Below are 20,827 nucleotides of genomic sequence, written 5' to 3'. Positions count from 1 at the left end.
GCTGATAACTAGTTGAAATACCATTATCCCCTTGTAACAGCTTTAAGAAATAGCCTTTTAAAGGCATACATTGTGTACCTCTTTTCTTATTCCCTGCTTTATATGATACAGATTACATAAAGGCTGACAAATCCACATTTATATAAGCATTAAGCATTGGCTGTATTGAAAGTTCTTTAGTTCTAATACTAGCAGTACAGGGTTACAGAGCATAACTTTTAACACTTAGTTGTAGGTATATTAAGTATAGTATGTCTCACGGATTGGAGGAAAATGGGTATTTTTGTCTTGAAATTTACTACTGACAACCTAATCTGAACTGTTTTGCTAAGCATTGATGTTAGAAAGAAAAGTAAAAACCAAACTTTATTGTTGCTTTTTACCATTTGGTAGCATTTTACACACAGGCTTCGATCTTCAGAATACCCTGGATTCAGTAGAAAAACCTTTTAAATGAAGTTTTGTACAATAGAAACTTCTCAGCAGTCAAAATTTAGACTGTAAAAAAATACATGCAAAACATACTTTTCTGAAAACACTTAACTTTGAACAAAGCACCGAACTACACAAATGCAGAATGAAAACAGCATTTCAACTCCACCAAAAGTAGTCATCATAAAAGGTGTAAAAGTCACCTAACTTCACTAGGCACTGTTCACTTTTTAAACAGGAGACAATAAAAAATATTGTCCACAAACAATATCCCAACTCTAGGGTAGGCTTCAGAAAGTCTTCAACTTCATGCTTTAATAGCGACCTAGGAAGAAATAATAATCAGTCTTTCAGTATTAAATCATATTTATCAAGAACAATTTAATGTTGAGATTTTTTTATAGACTATTCCACCATTAGAAAATTCTATGCACCAGATTCTCTCCTGAAAAGGGCTACACTAGAAATCAAAGAACCAACACTGAATAGAAATAGCTAGGATGTATAACTCCACCCCCAAATAACTAAGGTTTTAAAGTCACCCAAATGTTTCCAGGCTGTATAAAAATTACAACCCCTCCTGAAAAAAAAGGCTACAAATGGGGACCAGAATGCAGTACACATTTACTATTTTAATTAGCATTAAGAATAACATCCCAAGGATTGTTTTCATATACTACCTTGAACCCTACACACAAAAACTGAGGATGGGTGGGTGGATTTTAATACATATAAAACTACCTGAATTATCCCACTACCGTAGTTTGTTAACTTCAAACTATACTAATATATAAAATCATGTCAAGTTAAAAACTTACGAGGTGAGTATGATCGAGATCTAGAACGTGATCTGTATCCTCCGCGACTATAGTAAGGAGAAGGTGACCGCCTTCTGTAAACAAATGCCAAGACCATCTAAGACTCCACAGATTGAAACAAGACTGACATACAAAGACTGCAATAGTCACGGTATTTCAAGTCTGTTTTAGATTAACAAAACCACGAATCCCAAGCACACCTTCATAAACTAACACCCAAAACAAATTTTACTAGTACTTCAAGGAGGTTTTATAAGACTGACTTGAATATTCACTTGCTTATTTAGATCCTCATTAAAAGCTAACAAAAATGCAGTAACACAAAAAAATAGCTGTAAGGAATAAAGACTAAAATATTATGGACGCTTAATCAGCAACCTTAACTTATACCATTGTTGCGTATTAAGGTACAAAGGGGGCCACTGAGTAATTACCTAGTATAAGCCCAATTTATTTCTGTAAACACACAAATGAAGCGATGTATACACTATCATTGGTTTGTTATTTGATGGATTTCGTGCAATCCAATTGTGTGATGCAACTTAACAAAATACTAGTAACCAAGTGTCTTTAGGTGAGTCATTCTACTGTGTACTGTGCAGATTTTAAAATCCTCTCCTGCCATACCTGTAAATCTGATCCCTGTCTTGAGCAGCTCTCCATCCTCCTCCTCCTCCACCTCCTCCTCTGTGAAGGCAGAAAAGCAACACATGTATTTTTTAAGTTTTAAAAACAACGTATTATTTATTAATTAAAATCAGAACTCCCACAGAGAAATTTAAGGTCATTTTTTAAAGTAAAGTAATTGAAGTGCTAACTTTTGTCACCCTTTTTTTTACACACTGGCATAGAGCTCTCTCTGGTGGCTAAAATGAGTAACAGAACAAATCATACTTCTAAAGTAAATGCTCAACTGAATTAAAATAAAACCTGTAAGTTTAATCTTCCCAGCCTCCACAGATTAATCCCTTTAAAGTGGCAATTAACACACAAATGTTCTTTCAAACAAGGTTTTTGTTGGGGATAAAATCCTGGACCACAGTGTCAGAAGCAAGCTTTAAGGACTCACTTCCACAGGTAATAGCTGACAATCATAAACTTCTTTAAACATTCAAACAGTGTACACAAAAATAGATACTCACATCTCAATAAGGCACCAAAGATAACTGTGTGGCCAATATTTATTATCACATGATTTACATTTTCATAAGACAGGGTCTAAATTACCTGCTGCAGCTAAAATAAAGAATTTTCATTTTATCTTCACAGGATTTCTCGGTATGATAGTTATTTCCCTACTACTAATCTCTAAGGAAAAAAGGGATTTTTCTGTATTAAAAAAAACCTCTAGCCATCCTGATACCAAATTACTACCCTTCAGCAATTATTTCGTTGGACTCTTCCCTATATATCCAGTGCACTATGCATTTGAGACACCAAAAATGCTTTATAAAGCAATTACTTTAAAAATACAGCTCATGGAACTTTTCTTAAAACAAGCAACAGGGCGCCTGGGTGGCTCAGTGGGTTAAGCCGCTGCCTTCGGCTCAGGTCATGATCTCAGGGTTCTGGGATCGAGTCCCGCATCGGGCTCTCTGCTCTGCAGGGAGTCGGCTTCCTCCTCTCTCTCTCTCTCTCTTCCTGCTTCTCTGCCTACTTGTGATCTGTCAAATAAATAAATAAAAAAAATCTTAAAAAAAAAAAAAAAAAAAAAACCAAAAACCAAAAAACAAAAAAACCAAAAACCAAAAAAACAAAAAAACCAAGCAACAAAGAAGTGAAAAAACTTAAGTATGGTCTATGTAATTTTGGTTCCACTGCCATGCTCAAATCCAGGGATTCCAGTTGGTTTACAGCTTGATGTTTAAAAAAAAAAAAAAAAAAAAAAAGATTCATATTAAACAGACACTGAACCTTAAAATCTAAACTCTAGCCCTACATTTATTTCTTAGTATGAAAGACTTTATTAAGCACTAAAACTTAGTGTTTTTAAGGCACCTGCCTTAAATTATGTTGCAAGTGATTCAGAAGAGGGGATACCCTGCCTTCCATTTTTTGGCTACTTATTATCTCATACAATGGTTAACTTACCTGTACGATCTGCTGTAGTAGTCTCGATCATCATAGCCTCGATCATATCCTCTGTCATAGTAATCCCGACGGCGTGAGCTGCCACTATGAACAGTATTACATCTTCATAAATATATTTCATCCAGTGAAATATATATTCAGAGTTTCTTCATTAATTACCACATGGCCTTCCTCTCCTATCTTCCTAGGTACAACTGTTACTGTTTAAAGCTGTTCAGACAACAGCAGAAGCATGGCTCATTTGGATCCTGGGAACGGAATTCTAAGAACATGACTAGGCAACTGCCTCAAGCATCTCTTTACCCTCTTCTGTTGGGCAAAAATAATATCTACTAATAACTCCGTAATTATTAACTCCATATTATTTTCCAACAGAAAAGTTAACCAGAAAAGGATTATTATTTAAGATTTCACTAATTTGGGATAAACGCCCTTTTTCTGCTCCCTGAAACAATGTACATAAATACAGTAAAAAAAAAATCTTTTGGTTAAGGGACACACATTCTGCTAACTTGCTTTCAAAAGTCAATTGTTAAACCCACATATTTTCCTAGAAGAAGGGAAAATTAAATATTTGCAAGAAGGTGGTTTCAGGAGTGGGAAAATTTAAAAGACATGAACGCAGAGCTTTTGATCCATACAAACAGTGATGAGAATGACGAATGACAACAAAGGAGAGAGGTACCCATGTTATCATAGTTCAATGCAAAAACTGTTTTCCACTCTGCTTAATGAAAAAAAAATTTAAAAAAAAATGCAGAGTTTGTATTAAACCTTTAAACCTATAATGGTTAAAATTCCATTATGATAAAAATGGTCTAATTAAGAACATTAATTACCAAGCAAAGCCAGATAGATGTTCTATAGGATATGCTGGGATTTCATCAGTGTGCAGCACATAATAAATGGTTTTCATTGAATATATTCTTTTGACTAGCCTTACCCAGTTTAAAAAAAAACCCACAAGAGAAGAATGATTTGCACTGTGGCAAGACTGGGTGAAATATCAAAGATTCTCCCCTTGTACATGGTAGTTCTTAGAGAAAAAGCATTCAGCCACCAATCTTTAAAAAGATAAACTTACTAGGTGGGTCTCCCCATGTAAATCCCTGGTGTCGGGGTATGTGGTCTTTTTGTTATAGAGAAATCAACTCTAATCCTACGTCCATCAAGTTCCATTCCATTGGCACGCTCTTTTGCCTTTGAAAGATAATATGGTGTTATTATATACACTTGTGACAAAGCCACAAACTATCCAATATAAATAAGGTATAAATATTTTTATAAATATTTACAAATAAGATAGTTTTAACTATAAATATATCCTATTTACAGTACAATAAAACAAAAACTCCTTATCCAAGTTCATTAGTACTCGGGAGCCAACAATAGGACTATTACAAAAAAAATACAGGTACACTTTTACTTACTTCCTTGGCATCATCTACATTTTCAAAATATACAAAGGCAAATCCTCTTGAACGTCTAGACTGCTGGTCATATACAATGGACACATCAGCAATGGGGCCATATTTAGAGAATACTTCTCTTAGATCTCTTTCTGTAGTGTACAAGCTCAATCCAAATACTCCAAGACAGCAGTTGGGATCAGGATTTGCCTAGAAATGGAAAAATAAATTTTAAACCTTAAAACATCATAAATCAGTTTAAAAACAACAACAACAACAACAAAAAACCCCAAAAAACTTGTATCACCCAAAATGTCACTAATTTATAAAAAAGATTTTACTGGGGCGCCTGGGTGGCTCAGTGGGTTAAAGCCTCTGCCTTCGGCTCGGGTCATGATCCCAGGATCCTGCTATCGAACCTCACATGGGGCTCTCTGCTCAGCGGAGAGCCCGCTTCCCTTCCTCTCTGCCTACTTGTGATCTCTGTCAAATAAACAAATAAAAAATCTTAAAAAAAAAAAAAAAAAAAAGATTTTATTTATTTGATAGAGACAGAGAGAGGGAACACAAGCGGGGGGAGCAGGAGAGGGAGAAGCAGACAGCTCAATGTGGGCCTTGATCCCAGGACGCTGGGATCATGACCTGAGTTGAAGGCAGCCGCTTAACGACTGAGCCACCCAGGTGCCCTAAAATCCGTTATGTTATGGCAATAGCTGCAAGCATTAAAAATGGGCAGAAAAGGGGCACCTAGATGACTCAGTTAAACATCAGACTTGATTTTGACTCAGGTCATGATGTCAGGGTTGAGATCAAGCCCAACATCCAGCTCCACACTGACCATGCAGCCTGCCCAAAATTTTCTCCCGCTGTAACAGCCTCCACCCCCCACCAAAGAAAATACTGGAAAGAGGATTTCAACCTCAGAATTGTGTGTGTATGTAGGGGGGAAATAAGGACTCATGCTAGTGAATATCAAAACTGGTATTTTGGTGGGAAGATACTGAAGAGCAGTTTGCCCAAGGTATTCACCTCTTAGGAATTTATTCTATACATAAGAATAATGAGAGTAGCATTACCTCTGTAAGCCAGAGGGAAAAACTGTCTCAGGGAAGATAAGCCTTAATACCCAAAATAAACTCACTTAAAATTAAATGGAAAAACCAAGAAGCATTCTAAAGAGTATTAAAGCTAATCCAGAAAACTTCAGTAATAATATGGTAATAAATGGTAATGTACAATGGGGATTTTTTTTTTGGATGAGCTGATACACCACTGTCACAGTATTTTGCTTACATGTGATTGATAGCCCAAATGTAGACCATTACATTAATACCTCTTAAAGAGACTTACCTCAAAACACTAAAATGTCTCTAAAGAACTCATGTGCATACTGCTAAAGTCTACTGTCAAATGTATCAGTTCTAATTTCAAAACAAGAGAGAAACATAATTCTTAAAACAATTTTTTTTTCTTACCCGATTCCCAACATGACGCCTGCGAGTGGACATGGGAGAATGACTGTGGCTATGCCGTCTTCGATAATCTCGACTGTAAGACCTGCTACGGGATCGTCTATGGGAGCGAGACCGAGATCTTGATCTTGTGTAATGCCTTCGAGAACTTCTTCTGGATCTAGACCTGTAAGACAAAGGGTTTGGGGTTATAACTAACTGATGAATACAGCTTTCAATTCTTTTAATCATCTGGAGTTAAACTCCAAAAGACAGAACACAATTCAGACATATATTAACATGAGATTGAGATTTTTCTTCTGTATCTACAGTCATCTGAACCCTGCTAGAAGAGCTCCAAACGACTATCAGCTCTCTTCCATTTCTTTAAATAAAGATCAAAATTAATGTACTCAAGATCGGTAACACACTCAAAAATCTGGTAAATATAAAACATGCAGTACTTCATACTAGCTGGATTTGTGCCCACCAGTGTACCACCCTCTAATTTTTCGGTCTCTCCCATTATGCCCACCATTCACTTAAGATAAAATCACCATCATCATAATTTTCTCCAACAGTGTTTTAAAACCAATCAATCGCTCTTAACTAGAGTGACAGGAGTTGTCATCTAAACCAGACAGGACACGTTGGAAGAGAGAAAAGAGGTGCAGTTAATTATGCCTGACAATAGGCATAAACTGGGGCTGTCCTGGGCATACAAGGACATATACCCTACTTCTGACCAACATTTAAAAAAAAAAAAAAAAAAAAAAGCACTGCGTTAAGGTATTATATGATTTATACACACATGTATATATTAGGCTACACCTACTTATCAAGAATTGCAGTTATGAAAGCCAATGTTCTGCAGTCTATCTGTCATACTTAAACTCATAGCGAATCCTCACAATTCTGAAGAACTAGTACTATTACTAAACCGCCTTTTAAAGATAAGGAAGCTAAGGTAGAAAAAGGTTAAGTAATCTGCCCAAGCCAGAAAAAACAGAGGTAAGATTTGAACCCTAATGCCAAAAGCCCAGGCTCTTAATCACTTAGTCTTCCGTCCCAGAACTTATGTAAGTACATTACTAGTACCAATTTTAAATAAGCCAACTAATGATCTAACCCTCTCTATCTACCTAATTTACAAAGCACACACCAATTTCAAAGCTAAGAGTACAGAAGAAAATCCCAAGACAGTCTTTCTTACCTAGATTCAGATCTGGACCTGGACTTTGATCTGGAACGCCTGGAATCTTCCTTGGAGCGAGACCTTGCTGGGGTATGCCTTGCAGATTTCCCAGATCCATGAGCACTTCCACTTCTGGAAGCAGAACGGGATTCCTACACGTAGATGTCAAAAGTTTAATTTGTATACTTTCTGGGCAACTTTAAAAACAAATAAGCTGCTGTGAGGTAAATGGTGAGGGAAAGCAATCCCCTTCCAAGATAAGAAAACATAGGTAAGGGCAGGAACTGAATATACCTGGTATATTTACATTGCTCCAACTGACATAAGCCAATTAACTTGAACTTCCACCTTTTCTGGAGCTGGGATAAGAGTTAACTGATCCCACACTCTTCAGAAAGGGGTGCCAAAGCCAAGCAGTTAAGGGAACTGTCCGAGGATTGTGTTTTGGAACTGTTACTCCATAAAGACTAGGGTGAGAAAGAATCTTATTAACTATGACACCTATATCTTATACCTATGTATCAATCAAGCTGCATCAACAAAATAAAACCCTATCAAAGTCATAAAACTTTTAAAATGCTTTTCCCCCCATAAGACCTCAACTTCTCAAGTTTTATTTATTTTTGAGTGGGAAAAGAGGCAAGGACAATCTGTTTCAAGTCTTAGAAAAAGACAGAAACCTAGTGGAAAGCAAGGACCAGTCTGAAGGACACAAAACCCTATTCCATCTAACCATGGTGGGAGGCCCTAAGAATCTCAAAGCAACCAGATGGAACCACAGCAGAAAGGCAGTGAACTATGCAGAAGGAGGAGCTGAGAGAGTGCCAGAGATCTACAGCTTCCTGGGCTAAATGGAGATGAACCAAGGCAAACTGATGGGGATCTAGGAATAAGAAGCCAGGTAAGTTACATAAAGGACCTATTAAAACCAGAAGAGATTAAATCAAGCGCTCCTACCAAGGTCCGTGAAAGGAGGGAACGCAGAATTGTATGAAAAGCCAAAGTCTTGGTACACACTATATAGCCATGGCTTTCCCAATCAAAACTAGACTACCTGATTAAGTGACACAGAAAGGAAAATCTATGAAGAAACCAGCAAAAGAATGGGGAAATGGTAACTGGCTCATCAGGGAGTCAAAACTTCCAGTCAGCTCATCAGCAAAAAAGACATACATATAAAGTAATGGAACAAAGAAATGTTCTGCCAAGACACCAAAAACAGAAACAGTGGATTAAGAGAACAAACCCACTCAGTCCCACAGCAAATGTGTATCATCAAGCAAGACCACCTTATTTTAGGTTCCAACTTAAGGCAAATTAAAAGGCATCAAGTCTAGTGAGTCTTTCCACCCAAGGTAGAGGAGAACCAGCCAGACCCAAAAGGAAGCAACATATTACCCTAAAGACCTAAAGTTAAAAGCTACTGGATAAAATTGCCACTGGAGACCTCCCTGTGTGATACACTTTCAGAATATTCTGGCCATTCTTGGTAGAATAGGATTTTAAATTATAGTGGAAGCCTTTTTAGATTATGTTCTGTAATCTACAGCATAATGGGAGATAATCTGGAAGATCATTTCTATGATGCTCAGGAAAAAAATGTATATGCAATACAGAAGAAACTCAAGTTTTAAGTTTAGGAAAGGAGAGTTACTCAGCCAGTAAAATGAGTTCTGGTCTCTAAGCCTGAAAGAACTCTAGAAACTTCCAATTAAGATTTCAGTTGTTATAAAACATGGTGTAAAGGGACATGAGATATGATAGCCTCCTCTCCATCCCATGGGCTGACTGTAAAAAGGTTCAAAGAAAAAGATAACATCCTTATTAGTGAGAACAGCTACCTTTAACAAAGAAGGGTTAAAGGATGTACTTCAGTTTTGGGGACCCCAATTAATCTCCTGGCATCCTCTGGCAAATATTCTGCACATTGACATTTAAAAACACAATCCACCTCCCTCTCCTTGGACAAAGAAGTTCTCAAAAAACAGGGGCACGGTTTCCTTTTTACCACAGGCAAAAGCTAACCTAGAAGGAGACAACAGAAAAAGCGACCCCAAAAGTTAACTGCCTTCATTTATTCCAATGCTAGAAAAGATTACTTCATGGAATGATTACAGCTTTTAATGAAAACCAAAGAAAACAATTTACTCTGAAAAGGAGAGCTAAATACTCTCACAATAACAACTCACAACAGAGTTAAAAGATTAGCAATAAAGTATTATAGTTAACAAATCAGTCAGTCTAGGGATCGGAATATAAAGGAACAAAGTGTAGAAAGTCAACGTGTCTCTTGCTTCATAGAACAGAAAAACCTTTTTCTAAGCTGCTTCACCAGTCTCCCCACTGGTAAGAGACTGCTTTTTAGCCTAGCAGATTAAGGGTAAAAGATATAGTATCTGTGAAATTTATCTGTGACTTTCCTTTCAGCCTCTAAAACTAACTGGCTGTATGCATATACATTTTGTGAGTAATCACTTCTTAGGCCAAGAATAGAGGAAAACACCAGCCAGAATGCAAAGACTTTCCCTTTTACACGGTTGTTCGGTCAGGCTTGGGCTAATACCTAAACAATGTCTCCACTACTCGTCAAGGATGTTTCCTCTAAAGAAGTTAAAATTTTTGCAGGTATTTTGGCAAATACATATTCAAGGAAATTTAGCCTGTCCAGAAGAAATGAGACCTAAAATTATTAGCCAAATCTAAATACAAAGTTAACTTTAAACATTAATCTACCAGCAAATCTATAAAACGAGCTGGGAAAGCCTCCACAACACAAAGAAAACTCAAAGTCCACTCTCAGGACTAAAAAATTTTGTGTCAATGTCTTAAAACCCTACCAGAAACACTATTCTGGACCTACAATACCTCAAAGAACCATGAACTTAAAGTTAATATAAGTATCAAAGCCAAGAAATTCCCTGAGTTTTTGCTCAAAGTATCAAGTTTTTGTAGATTGAACTTAGTTATAATATTAACAATATACATCTTAAAAGGAGGTCAGAAAAAAAAACACTCAAGACTTTCAACAAAATAACCTTCATCTCCCCCTATTCCGAGAACGGCACTATCTTAAAAAATAGCTTTCTGAAACAGATAAAGGAAATGGAAATCATCTGGAACCATTAAATTGCTAGGTTTCTCCTGTATTATTTTTAGCAACTAGATTTTGAACAGTGGCTCTTAACCACAGGTATGCAGTAACCTACATAATACAAGTCCCCAAACTAGAGCTTATTACTATTAGTAATTCTGGTGTTGGTCTTCTACATTTCTTAGAAGCACCATACATATTTATGATGCCAATTAAGTCTCACTGATTTACTCGATTTTAGAGTTTTATGCTACCTGCCTTTTTTTTTTTTTTGGCAAAAGCATCTCCTTGGAACCTTGTTTCTCTCATTTTCATTTCCACCTGCCCCAGGACAAGAGGACTATCTCCCTCTTACCTCCCCAACAGCCAGGGTAGGGGTGAGAGAGGAGGCACTGTCAGACTCAAAGATACTGTGGCCAACAGGTGATGGGGGGGGTGGGGGGACACGGACCCTGAAGGATGGGATGGTCCACCAGAATCAGTGTTTAGTTTCACCACACATCTATCCAGTTAGACCATATAATCATATTCCATAATGCTTTACTTCCACTTAAGAGGCTTAACAGGTCTTTCCGCTTTTGGACCCCAAGGACCTTTCAGGTCTCCTGATAGAAGAATCCACGGACTTGATGAGAAATAGAATATCCATTCACATCTCTCTTACCTCAGCTCTCTGCCTAATCTGTAAGTAATTCAGAATGCAAAATTAACATAAACTTGATGTTATTAGTTTATACACGGCAAAAAAATTTACAAACCAGTAACTGGGACAAAGCAAAAGCTGGAAACCACTATAAACGGCAGTAATTTTCTTCTCCTTGCGAAACACAGAAATAATTATAAAAAGCACAAATCTCACATTGACAGTTGGCCCTAAAACCCCAGAGAACAGATCCTTCTAGAAATGTCATTTAAGCCACTTTTTCCAAGAGCTAGACAATCTAACAACTCTCAGAGAAAAGTTTTTTTTAGGTTGTCTTCATTTCAGGAAGAAGTGGTACCTTTGGCTTTCCTGCCAGAGGACAACTGTTGGTTAGCTACCACTGGATATTATTCTGACCCGTGTCCTTGTCCCATCCAACTGAAAGCAACATTACATCGATCATCTGATTCTTTTATTCGACTAAAACAAAACACACAGATGGGGAAAGAACAATTTTCAGGGTTTTTTTTTTTACCCCCAGTAAGTACTGGGAGTGGGGAACCAGAATAAAGCCTCTTTATAATCTATACCTCTCACATCACTCTAACAGTTAAGTGTTAATAGCAGAAAATGAGAAAAGGGAATAAAGCTGTTTTCTGAATAAAGCATCTACCACTACTGCCACTTTGAGTCAGAGATCCTGTTCACTTATATGACCCACCTCGTTCTAAGGCAAGCTGCTATTTAAAACAAAAAACAAAAAACAATGATACTAGTCATTCAGCTGGAAAAGGCATTGAACAGAAATGAATTAAGTACCACTTGTGAATTTAGAACCTGCATCCTAAAAGGTAGGGCCTAATTGGTCATAGCTTTCCACTATGCCATCTGGAAAAAAAGAGTGTTTTCATAAAGGCCAAAAGGAGCTAACTATCCGGCTCACTGGTTTGCTTCAATTTTGAGGGTTCGGTTCTATAACTATCCCGAAGACATTCTTTAGGAAAACTATGACAAACACAGAAAACATTGTATTATACATTTTTCAGTATTGAAGAACAGGGGTCAGTGCATTTTAAGAGTCCACGGAGGTGGCACAAACCACCAATTCCAACTCTGGAGGACTCCCTCATACCCCAGGACCAGCAGAGTTAGATGAAAAAAATCTAGAGGGACAACATTAAGCCAACTGTTACCCATGCTGGAGAGCTCATTCCTGCCTCATATTTGACTACAAAGGGTTATTATTTTTTTTAATTGCATTTCAATCATTTGACTAAGAAGTTAAAATTAGAATTACCTAATTTAAACGTTTCCCCTGGAAGGCACTTCTTTGCCCTGTATATATTTTCTTCTATTAAACAAATAATGCATGCATGTTTAGCAAAATATACAGGGACACATAAACAGACTAGTAATTACTTAGCGTAGTGCTTTCTGATTCCAGATTACTTCTTATCTTAACTTCATTTTTATTTCTTTTCTTCATTCTTCCGTTTCAAATTCTGACTTCTTTCATCTTCCCCACTTCACACAAATTGCTCAATATTCTACAAGTGGGACTTCTGGTCTGATAATTAGCATGCATTCTTTCTTTTATTTTTTCAAATTTCAGCTTCACTTATTCCTGAGCTTCAAATACTCATTTATAAAACTTGTCAAATGACGACTTCCGCATTTTCCTTCTTCAACATTAACCTTAATAGAAAAAGAACAGGATGAAGATATTTTAAAACTCCAGGATAATATCCAGTGCCAAAACTGAAACTAGAAAAAAAAAAATCCCTTTTTTTGGACTTAAAAAAAAAAAAAACACAAAAAAACAAAAAACCTACAATATGCAGCTCAAAAAACTGAAACTAGCTTCCTGTTGGTTTTAAAATACATAAGGTAATCAACCTCAACTGTCTACTTCAAATAGATTTATCATGCTTAAGTTAAATGCGAAGTGCGCAACTGAACATTTGCTGTTCATCTAACATTAAAAAACTTTAATTACATTTCACACTTCTTACTTATTGTATTCATCAAGAGAAAATGTTAAGTGTCAAAAGCACATCTCTAGTCAAAAAGTGACACATTAATACAAAAGTGCAAGAAAGGAAAGCACGGACAATTCATTTGTACAATGATGACAAGGCTCAGGGTTGGAGAGGCTTACAACTTGTGACTTTTCTACATTATAAAGTAAAGAAATATATTTAATGTCACAGTGAAGAAATGTAGTTAATGTCACACATTTTTGTACTGCATATTTAAAGAGCTCTGAGAAAACAGTGTCAGGGAAATCAGAAAATTTGGGCTAAAGTGCTCAAAACCCACCCCCTAAGAAAGCTGCTCTAGTGACATTTTAGAATTATGAATGGTTCAACTACTAATTTAGCACTAACATAATAAAAAGACAAAATCAGGTCAACCAACTACTATATCCAAGTAGCTATGAAGGAAAGCAGAACAAATCTGAATCCAACAGTGGTATTTTCAAAGAATCTTTAAAATTCCCCCTCAATGAACAAAGTATTAAAATCTTCCTCAGTCCAAAGGAGAAATCTGACTTTTTAAGGTGGCAATATTGGGAGAAAATTATAGCTCACCTCCTGCAATTATTAAAAAACAACAAAAAAACCAAAACTCATATCACTTAACAGATCAATAAAGTATAATAGTGTCTGTTAAACACCCTGAACATAATAGTCCTCACAAAACAGCCTTGTTCTCCTGGTTATCCTGTACTTCACCTTATGATCTTTCATTTTGTCAAGTCAACAATTTCCTATTAGTTTTATTTTCTTTTGGGGTGACTGGGTTAAATAGTTTTTAAAAAAAGGAAAAAAAATAAGTCCTTGTAACTCTAACTGGGTATAAAGACAACCATGGCTATCGTGGAAGTGTTATGATGTCTTTCCTAAGAAAGCACAATTTTCAGTCTAGTTTTTTTTTTTGGAAAGTCAATTGTTTATTTAATTCAGGAAAAATTTTAAATAGTTTTTTAAGGGAGTCACAGTAATTGATTTTCTTTTAATATCCATCACTAAAATGTAATGGGAAGGTTTGCTGGCAGCACAAATGTAATCGTGGAATCAGAATGCCCAAGCAGGTTTCCTCTTTACTGCCTCCTAAAGATAACATACAGATACAGGGCTTAGATGCAGAAGATACTTGAGTGGAGGAGGCCAAAGCTCTAGGTATCAGAACTTTTCAATATGGATGCCTTCCTGCCTTTCTTTTATTACCCATTCCCAACCATCTTTCTCCTTTCATATTCGAAGATCAAAACATTGTTGCTACATAATGTAAATATAAGGTTTACTTCAACTCAACTACTAAGCTCAAGTGGCCACTTTAATAAAACCAGATGACCAACTATTGGGCTAATGTTATTGTCCATTTGGTTAAGAGATCCTATTAGAAATAAGCAAAAAACTTCTCCCACCATCAACACAATTTCTGTTTAAAAACAAAACAAAACAAAACCCGATTCTAGGGATTACAGCTGGAATTCAAATAACATTAAAAACATGTACAAACTCCACCGGCTGCTGACAAGGTAGTATCTTAAAAACTGAAACAGGGCAAAGAAAAGTCTGTTGATACTGCTAGAAATATAAAGGTTAATGCTACCATCAACGGACTATTTTATTTTTCCGTAGTCAAAGTCTACTGGATGACTGGGTGGAGAAAAGATCTTCAAAAGACTTAAGAAAAATGTCTGGGGATGGGGCAGTGCCCCTTCATCTGACTTGCCTCAATCAGTGGTAACACCATCTCTTGCAGACTCTGATAAGGGGCCTAACACATGCTGAACTATCAGGCAATCCTGCATTGATTAAAGTAGCAATGTGAAAATAACCTCCACAACCTACCTAATTCAAAAAGATTTTGGGGAATTTGAAAAGTCCAATTGTTATAGTGAAACATTTGGGGGGTCCTTTCTTAAAAACAAGATGAAGTGACAACAATACCTAAAATTCGATGTAACCCATACCCAAAACTAAATTGGGTAAAAACTCATAATTTCCTAAACTTCAATCACCATCCCTTTTCAGAAAATAATTACGAATGAAAACAGATCAACGTAAGACAGAATGCTAAGGCTCAAAATACAGAACTGTAGTTCTGTCCTTCTCTTGGGTAAATATGAAATATGAAAAAGTTAATATTTATCACTTAGGTTTTGGGCTTTATTGGAGATAAAGTGGGGAAAAGGTAAATGCTATCAACATTAACATCTCTCACCACCTGAATTCCTCTTTAATCTTTTGACAAAACCGGAGTACTTACCTTGTTATCACTTGTAATTTCAGTTTGAAAATGCCACCTTCTAGTTCCAGACAACATCAACATTAAAACATTCTTAGTTAAAATCAAGAAAAATATTCTTCAACCTGGTTTCTTCAAGAGACTTGTACCTAACCAGACTCAGTCAAACAGTGCAAACTATTTCCTCCCAATGGACATTAATTCAATCCTGTATTAAAGGAATTGGTACAATAGCTGTAATTCTTTAGAAAGAAATAGATTGAGATGTTTCAGTTTTTGAAAATCAGACCCCGGAGTTAAGGGCTAAAACAATGAATACAGAAAGACAACCCAAGATTAAGCAGAAGAGAAAAACTGCAGAAATCTGAAAAGCAGTTTGATGGGATGGTATCTGGATGCTATTCATCTCCATAAAGAATAAGACTAAAGATAATATATCTATATTGCAAATATTTCTACAAAAACTATAGCCCATATTCTACCAGAAAATTTTCTTTAACTGCTTGCTATTATAATCCTAACTACAGGACAGAAATTAAAACCATCTGGTTCACACAGTAATGTTTCCTTAGTTTCTGGATTCTCTAAATATAGATGCATTTGCACAATCTTAAAGAAATTACAATCAATTAGGAAAGTAGAACATTAAACAGGTGCCGAGACCAAACTCACACAAACACCGCATACTCTAAATATTATGACTGCTACTGGGCCTTAAAGATTTATTACCCCTCAACAGTACTATGGATCTCCAAACTTGCTACTTTTATCATATTCTTACTCCGTTCAAATTGTGACATAGCTGCAAATACTACTTTTTGCAAAAGCGCTGGTCAACCTTTTCCCAAAAACTGTCAACAATTTTTGGACAATACTGGAAGATTAAGTGAATTTGGAGATCAAAAGTATCTTTGCAGCACCGGTTTGGCTACATCAAGAAAGTCGACTCTAAAGACAAATTTTAATTTAAATCTATCAACTTTCACAGGAAAAAACCCACAAAGGTAAAAGCTACTCTACCGTAACTCAATTACGTGAACGACAAAAATTCTATAATATACCCCAAGTGTGCATTCAAAAGGAGATAACAGGACACACTTAACCACAGTTCTAAGAGTCAATAATTCACTCTATCAGGATGATCAAACTGAGAACAATTTACTGCACACAAACTACCAATCTGTTTAGGAAATGAACTTCTAAAGTACAAATAAGGAAAAAATACCTCTAGAACTATCCTGGGGCTGCAGATACTGGAATATCTGGATCCTGGACAGCTATATTAAGTGGGAGATGGGGTAGGTTTGCAAGTAGTTGGGATTCCAACCAAAATGAGGATATTTGTATTACACGTGGTTACATTACCAGTACCGATATGGCTTTTACTAATGATTCACATTAATAGTCTGAAGTGTTTGAATGCCTGGAGTGGATTTACAGTAATTTTTCAGGCTCCAGAGAAGCTATTCATAACAGACATGTCCAAGATTATTAGCCCGAATGTAACTTTTTCACTGCTTCTAGGCATTTTCAAAAGCAATTTAGCCAATCAGACCTGCCTGTCACCCACACCTAGTCTTTTTTAACCGCCTTATATCTAAACTGCTCTATTAAGCTTTAAGGTTTTGCCAGACGTTCTTCAGGAACCTCAACATGCTTTTTAAAAGGTCTCTTCTAACCTCTTCAGGCTTCAATACACCAATTGGAAAGCAATCCACATACAAAACAAAACTTCTAAACAACCTGTTAAGTATTCCTCTACTTCGAAGTTTAGAAACACTTCCAGGCCTCCTCCCTCTCTCTCTGCCTACTTGTGATCTCTGTCAAATAAAATGAATAAAATCTTTAAAAAAAAAGGGGGGGGGGCCCTGAAGCCTCTGCCATTAGCTCAGGTCATGATCCCAGGGTCCTGGGATCGAGCCCCGCATCGGGCTCTCTGCTCATCGGGGAGCCTGCTTCCTCCTCCCTCTCTCTCTGCCTACTTGCGATCTCTGTCAAATAAAATAAATAAAATCTTATTAAAAAAAAAAAAAAAAAGGAAGAAGAAACACTTCCAGGATTCAAGACTCGTATGCAAGAAAAGTTAATTTTTAACATACAGGCTGAAAATATTTTATTGAGTTTCCTTCCGTAAGACATCAGTGAATACCTATGTAAACAAGATTGTGGAAAAAACTAGGAAGCATGGTTCACTAGGAAAAACAAAACAAAACAAAACCCACAAACAATACGAGAATGTCAAATAATTGGGATGATGTCCCTTGAATGGTCTCAAGTCAGGAAAATACTTCCAACAATTACTTCCTCCCTTATGTAAAATATGCCAGTTTATTTTTGGGCAATTTTTGTCTTCACAAGCACACCACTGGGGGTATATACTCAGTGGTACAGCATCTGACTGCACAAGCACACCATTACAAGTACCTTATTCACGTATATGCAACCCAGAGCTCTTCCACTCAGAAACCAGCCATTTTGCATTCTCTCAACAGTCCAAAAAGCACTCAGTAGTTGTTCAGAAAATGGAGACTTTAATTTATCCTTTGCTGTCTGGTACAAACACCAATGATTCGTTTCAACGGCATAGTCTACTGGCAGAATCAGAAATCACATCTTTAACAACTTGTGGGCTCAGTCCAAACTTTCTTACCGTAAGAAAGCCAAGGGCTTAAAAATAATGGTAGGTACATCCACCCGTGACAGTATCATCAATCACGTTTCCTTTAAGTGTAAAAAGCCAATATTCCTCTGAACAGGTGAAGAAGCCGGGTTATTTCAATCTATTATCAGTGAGATTTGGCTCCAGTTACACAGTAAGTTCAACAACATGCCAGAAAATAAGAATTTCTTTTTAAAAATACCTTCCTAATTAAGGGCCCCACATCTGTTTTATATGAGTCTACTTGCTAATACATTTTAACAGATTTACCTGAGGACCGCTTCTGAAATCTTAGGATGGGCAGTAGGAGAAAGGGAAAACTTAACAGGTCAACTGTAAAAGAACCCTACTCATACCTATCAAGTTTAAAGATAGAGTTCTATGATGCTTTTTGTTAACCTCCTAAGAAATTCTTCATAACCTCCGAAAGGTGCAAGATTCTGACAAGCTTTGTATTTTTGCATCTTCATTAATACCCACAGGCTTGCAACCAGCTTTGCATTACGCTTTTTAAGCCCGAAACTGTCTTGTTTCTGCAACTTAATTACCCCCCACCGAACTCCGTATCTGGGTGGCACAAGCTGTGGTTCACAGAATCAGAATGCCTCAAAACAAAGGAAATATCGGCGCCATGAATTGTTGCCCGCCAGTTTCTTCAACAGTCCCGTGGAAAATATCCACTCCATAAAACAAGAAAACCTCTGAGGCCTGGGGTCTAGTCCACTGGATGCTCCGATAACTCTTTTTATTTTGAAAGCGCTGTCGGTATGGAAGAAAAGCACTCCATTTAGGCCTACAACAAAGCCCGCGCCAACCCCCTCTAGCCGCCCAGAACTTGTCTACCTCGGATTAGTTTCCCCCAGCCTAAAAGAGGCCCCAAGAACACCTCAGATTCCGCCTTTCCGGGGTTTATAAAACGATCCTTTCTTAAACTAAACGCCGGACAGAACCCCCCAGAGAAGGCTGCCTTTCTTTCTCCACCCCCACGCGGCCCTGTGAGGCGCGGGCCCGCCTTGACGCGCGGCTCCTCCGCCATTTTGTGCCTCTGGCAGAGCGCCCGGCCCGCCAGCCCAAGATGGCGGCAGCGAGGCTTCGCAGGAGAGCAACGGCGAAAAGAGATACCGCTCCCCTCCCCCAACACCAAGGGGACGCAGCGGCCATTTTTAATTTTCCCCCTCTTCTAACGGAAAAAAACCGACGTCTCGGGTGGAGGGCCACAAAACCCGCCGGTGTCCTACTTAACGACCGAAATCACTCTCCGCGAAGGCTTTTTAAGCCAACCCCCCCCATGCTTTCCAGATTCAGAGTTCGGAGCCTAACTCGCTCCTGTCTCCTGGTCTGAGGCCGACGGGCCTGGGAAGAGATGCAAGCTGGAACCACACAGCCGCCCCCTGCACCACCTCTACGTACCCGCTCGCCGTAGTTCTGCTCGCCGCTGTCGCTCATGACTCCTAGCTGCTGTCGCCGCTCGACGTGCTTCAATCGAAGCTGCCAACCTCTTGCGCCTTCTATAGGGAGGCTCCGCCGCAGCCTCTCAGAACGCACACGTTCCCGAGCCGCTGAGGACCGAAGCGCTCCGTTTCGCCTCCGCACGGGCTCTAAGTCGGCCGGACGTGACGCGGCGCTCCTTAACCTGGCCCCTCCCCCTTTCAGAACGCGCGCTTTCTTGGCCCCGCCCCTCCGCGCTTGGCCTTCCCTTTCTAGCAGGGGCGCTTCCGGAACCGGACGTGACGTAAGGCCCGCAACTCGCTGGGCCCTACCCACCATCTCTGGAGCTCAGTGAGGCGGGAAAGTCAGCGTGCTGGATCGGCCTTCTTTTGTGGTTGGTGGTCGCCAAGGGGTGTAGTGATGTCACCGGCAACACGCGAATCAGTTCTGGAACTTTTCAGAGAAACCGTCCTGGCGGTGGGAGGGAAGAGATGCCCTTTTCTCCCTTCCGTGTTTCCTTTCTTCTGCTTTATTAATTTTTGTCTTTTTTGTGCCTTTTTGGTTGGAGTGGGCGGATATCCTATACTGGGTCCCATGCTCCACGTTGCGCTTATTTAACTTCAATTCTGGATGCTTGCTTCCTGAAAAAAACCGTTTGAGCACCTATAAAGTGTCCAAGCACTCTTGTCAGCTCTTGCTGTGCTGAAATTAGACGCAATCTTTACTCTGAAAAAGTTAGTGGTCTTGTAAGGGAGAACCATTAAACACAAGTATTTGATTTTAAGTGCTAGAGGTGTCTAATGATATCACAGGTGGATGATTAATTCATTTATCACCCAACCACATGGTATACAGTGGGTTCTTGAACAACATGGGTTTGAACTGTTCTGATTCACTTATTTTTTGTTGTTTTGTTTTTTGATAAATACAGTACTTTGATAAGTACAGACCTTATCCTCAGCACTTGTCATTTCCCCACCGATTAAAAAAGAAGTATAGTACCCGGGTGGTGAGGTACTTTGGTACCTGTAAAGGGCCATTTGATTTTTTAAAAACAGCTTTATTAAAATATACTGGGGCGCCTGGGTGGCTCAGTGGGTTAAAGCCTCTGCTTTTGGCTCAGGTCATGATCCCAGGGTCCTGGGATCGAGCCCCGCATCGGGCTCTCTGTTCAGCAGGGAGCCTGCTTTCCTTCCTCTCTCTCTGCCGGCCTCTCTGCCTGCTTGTGATCTCTGTCTGTCAAATAAATTAAAACAAACAAATATATATATATATATATATATAAATATAACTTACCATGCAATACTCCCATTTAAAGTGAACAATTCAAATGTTTTTTGTTGTATTTGCACA

The 20,827-nt window shown here is 38.2% G+C and overlaps 1 protein-coding gene and 1 long non-coding RNA gene across 3 annotated transcripts in view; one reads left to right on the top strand and one right to left on the bottom strand.

Moving 5' to 3' along the window:
- Positions 1-4,419, top strand: part of LOC132011963 (uncharacterized) — a 100,724-nt gene extending 96,305 nt beyond the window's left edge. The window contains exon 4 of the long non-coding RNA XR_009402471.1: positions 3,530-4,419. This is a non-coding gene — a long non-coding RNA (uncharacterized LOC132011963). The remainder of the gene's footprint in view (positions 1-3,529) is intronic.
- On the bottom strand, positions 348-19,726 carry TRA2B (transformer 2 beta homolog). 2 transcript variants are annotated; one of them, XM_059391337.1, is made up of 9 exons: positions 19,457-19,726; positions 7,415-7,548; positions 6,226-6,388; positions 4,772-4,960; positions 4,426-4,541; positions 3,342-3,425; positions 1,878-1,937; positions 1,251-1,324; positions 348-757 (listed from the first exon to the last, which is right to left on the bottom strand). In XM_059391337.1, exons 1-9 carry the CDS (start codon positions 19,490-19,492, stop codon positions 747-749), a joined length of 867 nt encoding a protein of 288 aa, XP_059247320.1. In that variant the 5' UTR covers positions 19,493-19,726; the 3' UTR covers positions 348-746. The 2 variants fall into 2 exon arrangements, with proteins under 2 accessions (XP_059247320.1, XP_059247321.1); XM_059391338.1 differs by lacking the exon at positions 7,415-7,548 and having other exon boundaries at positions 19,457-19,682.
- Positions 19,727-20,827: the final 1,101 nt, after the last annotated feature.

The sequence above is a fragment of the Mustela nigripes genome, chromosome 2 (assembly GCF_022355385.1).
Source record: "Mustela nigripes isolate SB6536 chromosome 2, MUSNIG.SB6536, whole genome shotgun sequence".
In the NCBI taxonomy this organism is placed as follows: Eukaryota; Metazoa; Chordata; class Mammalia; order Carnivora; family Mustelidae; genus Mustela; species Mustela nigripes.
The sequence above is the reverse complement of the archived record's forward strand: the minus strand, read 5'-3'. Positions and strand labels throughout refer to the sequence as shown.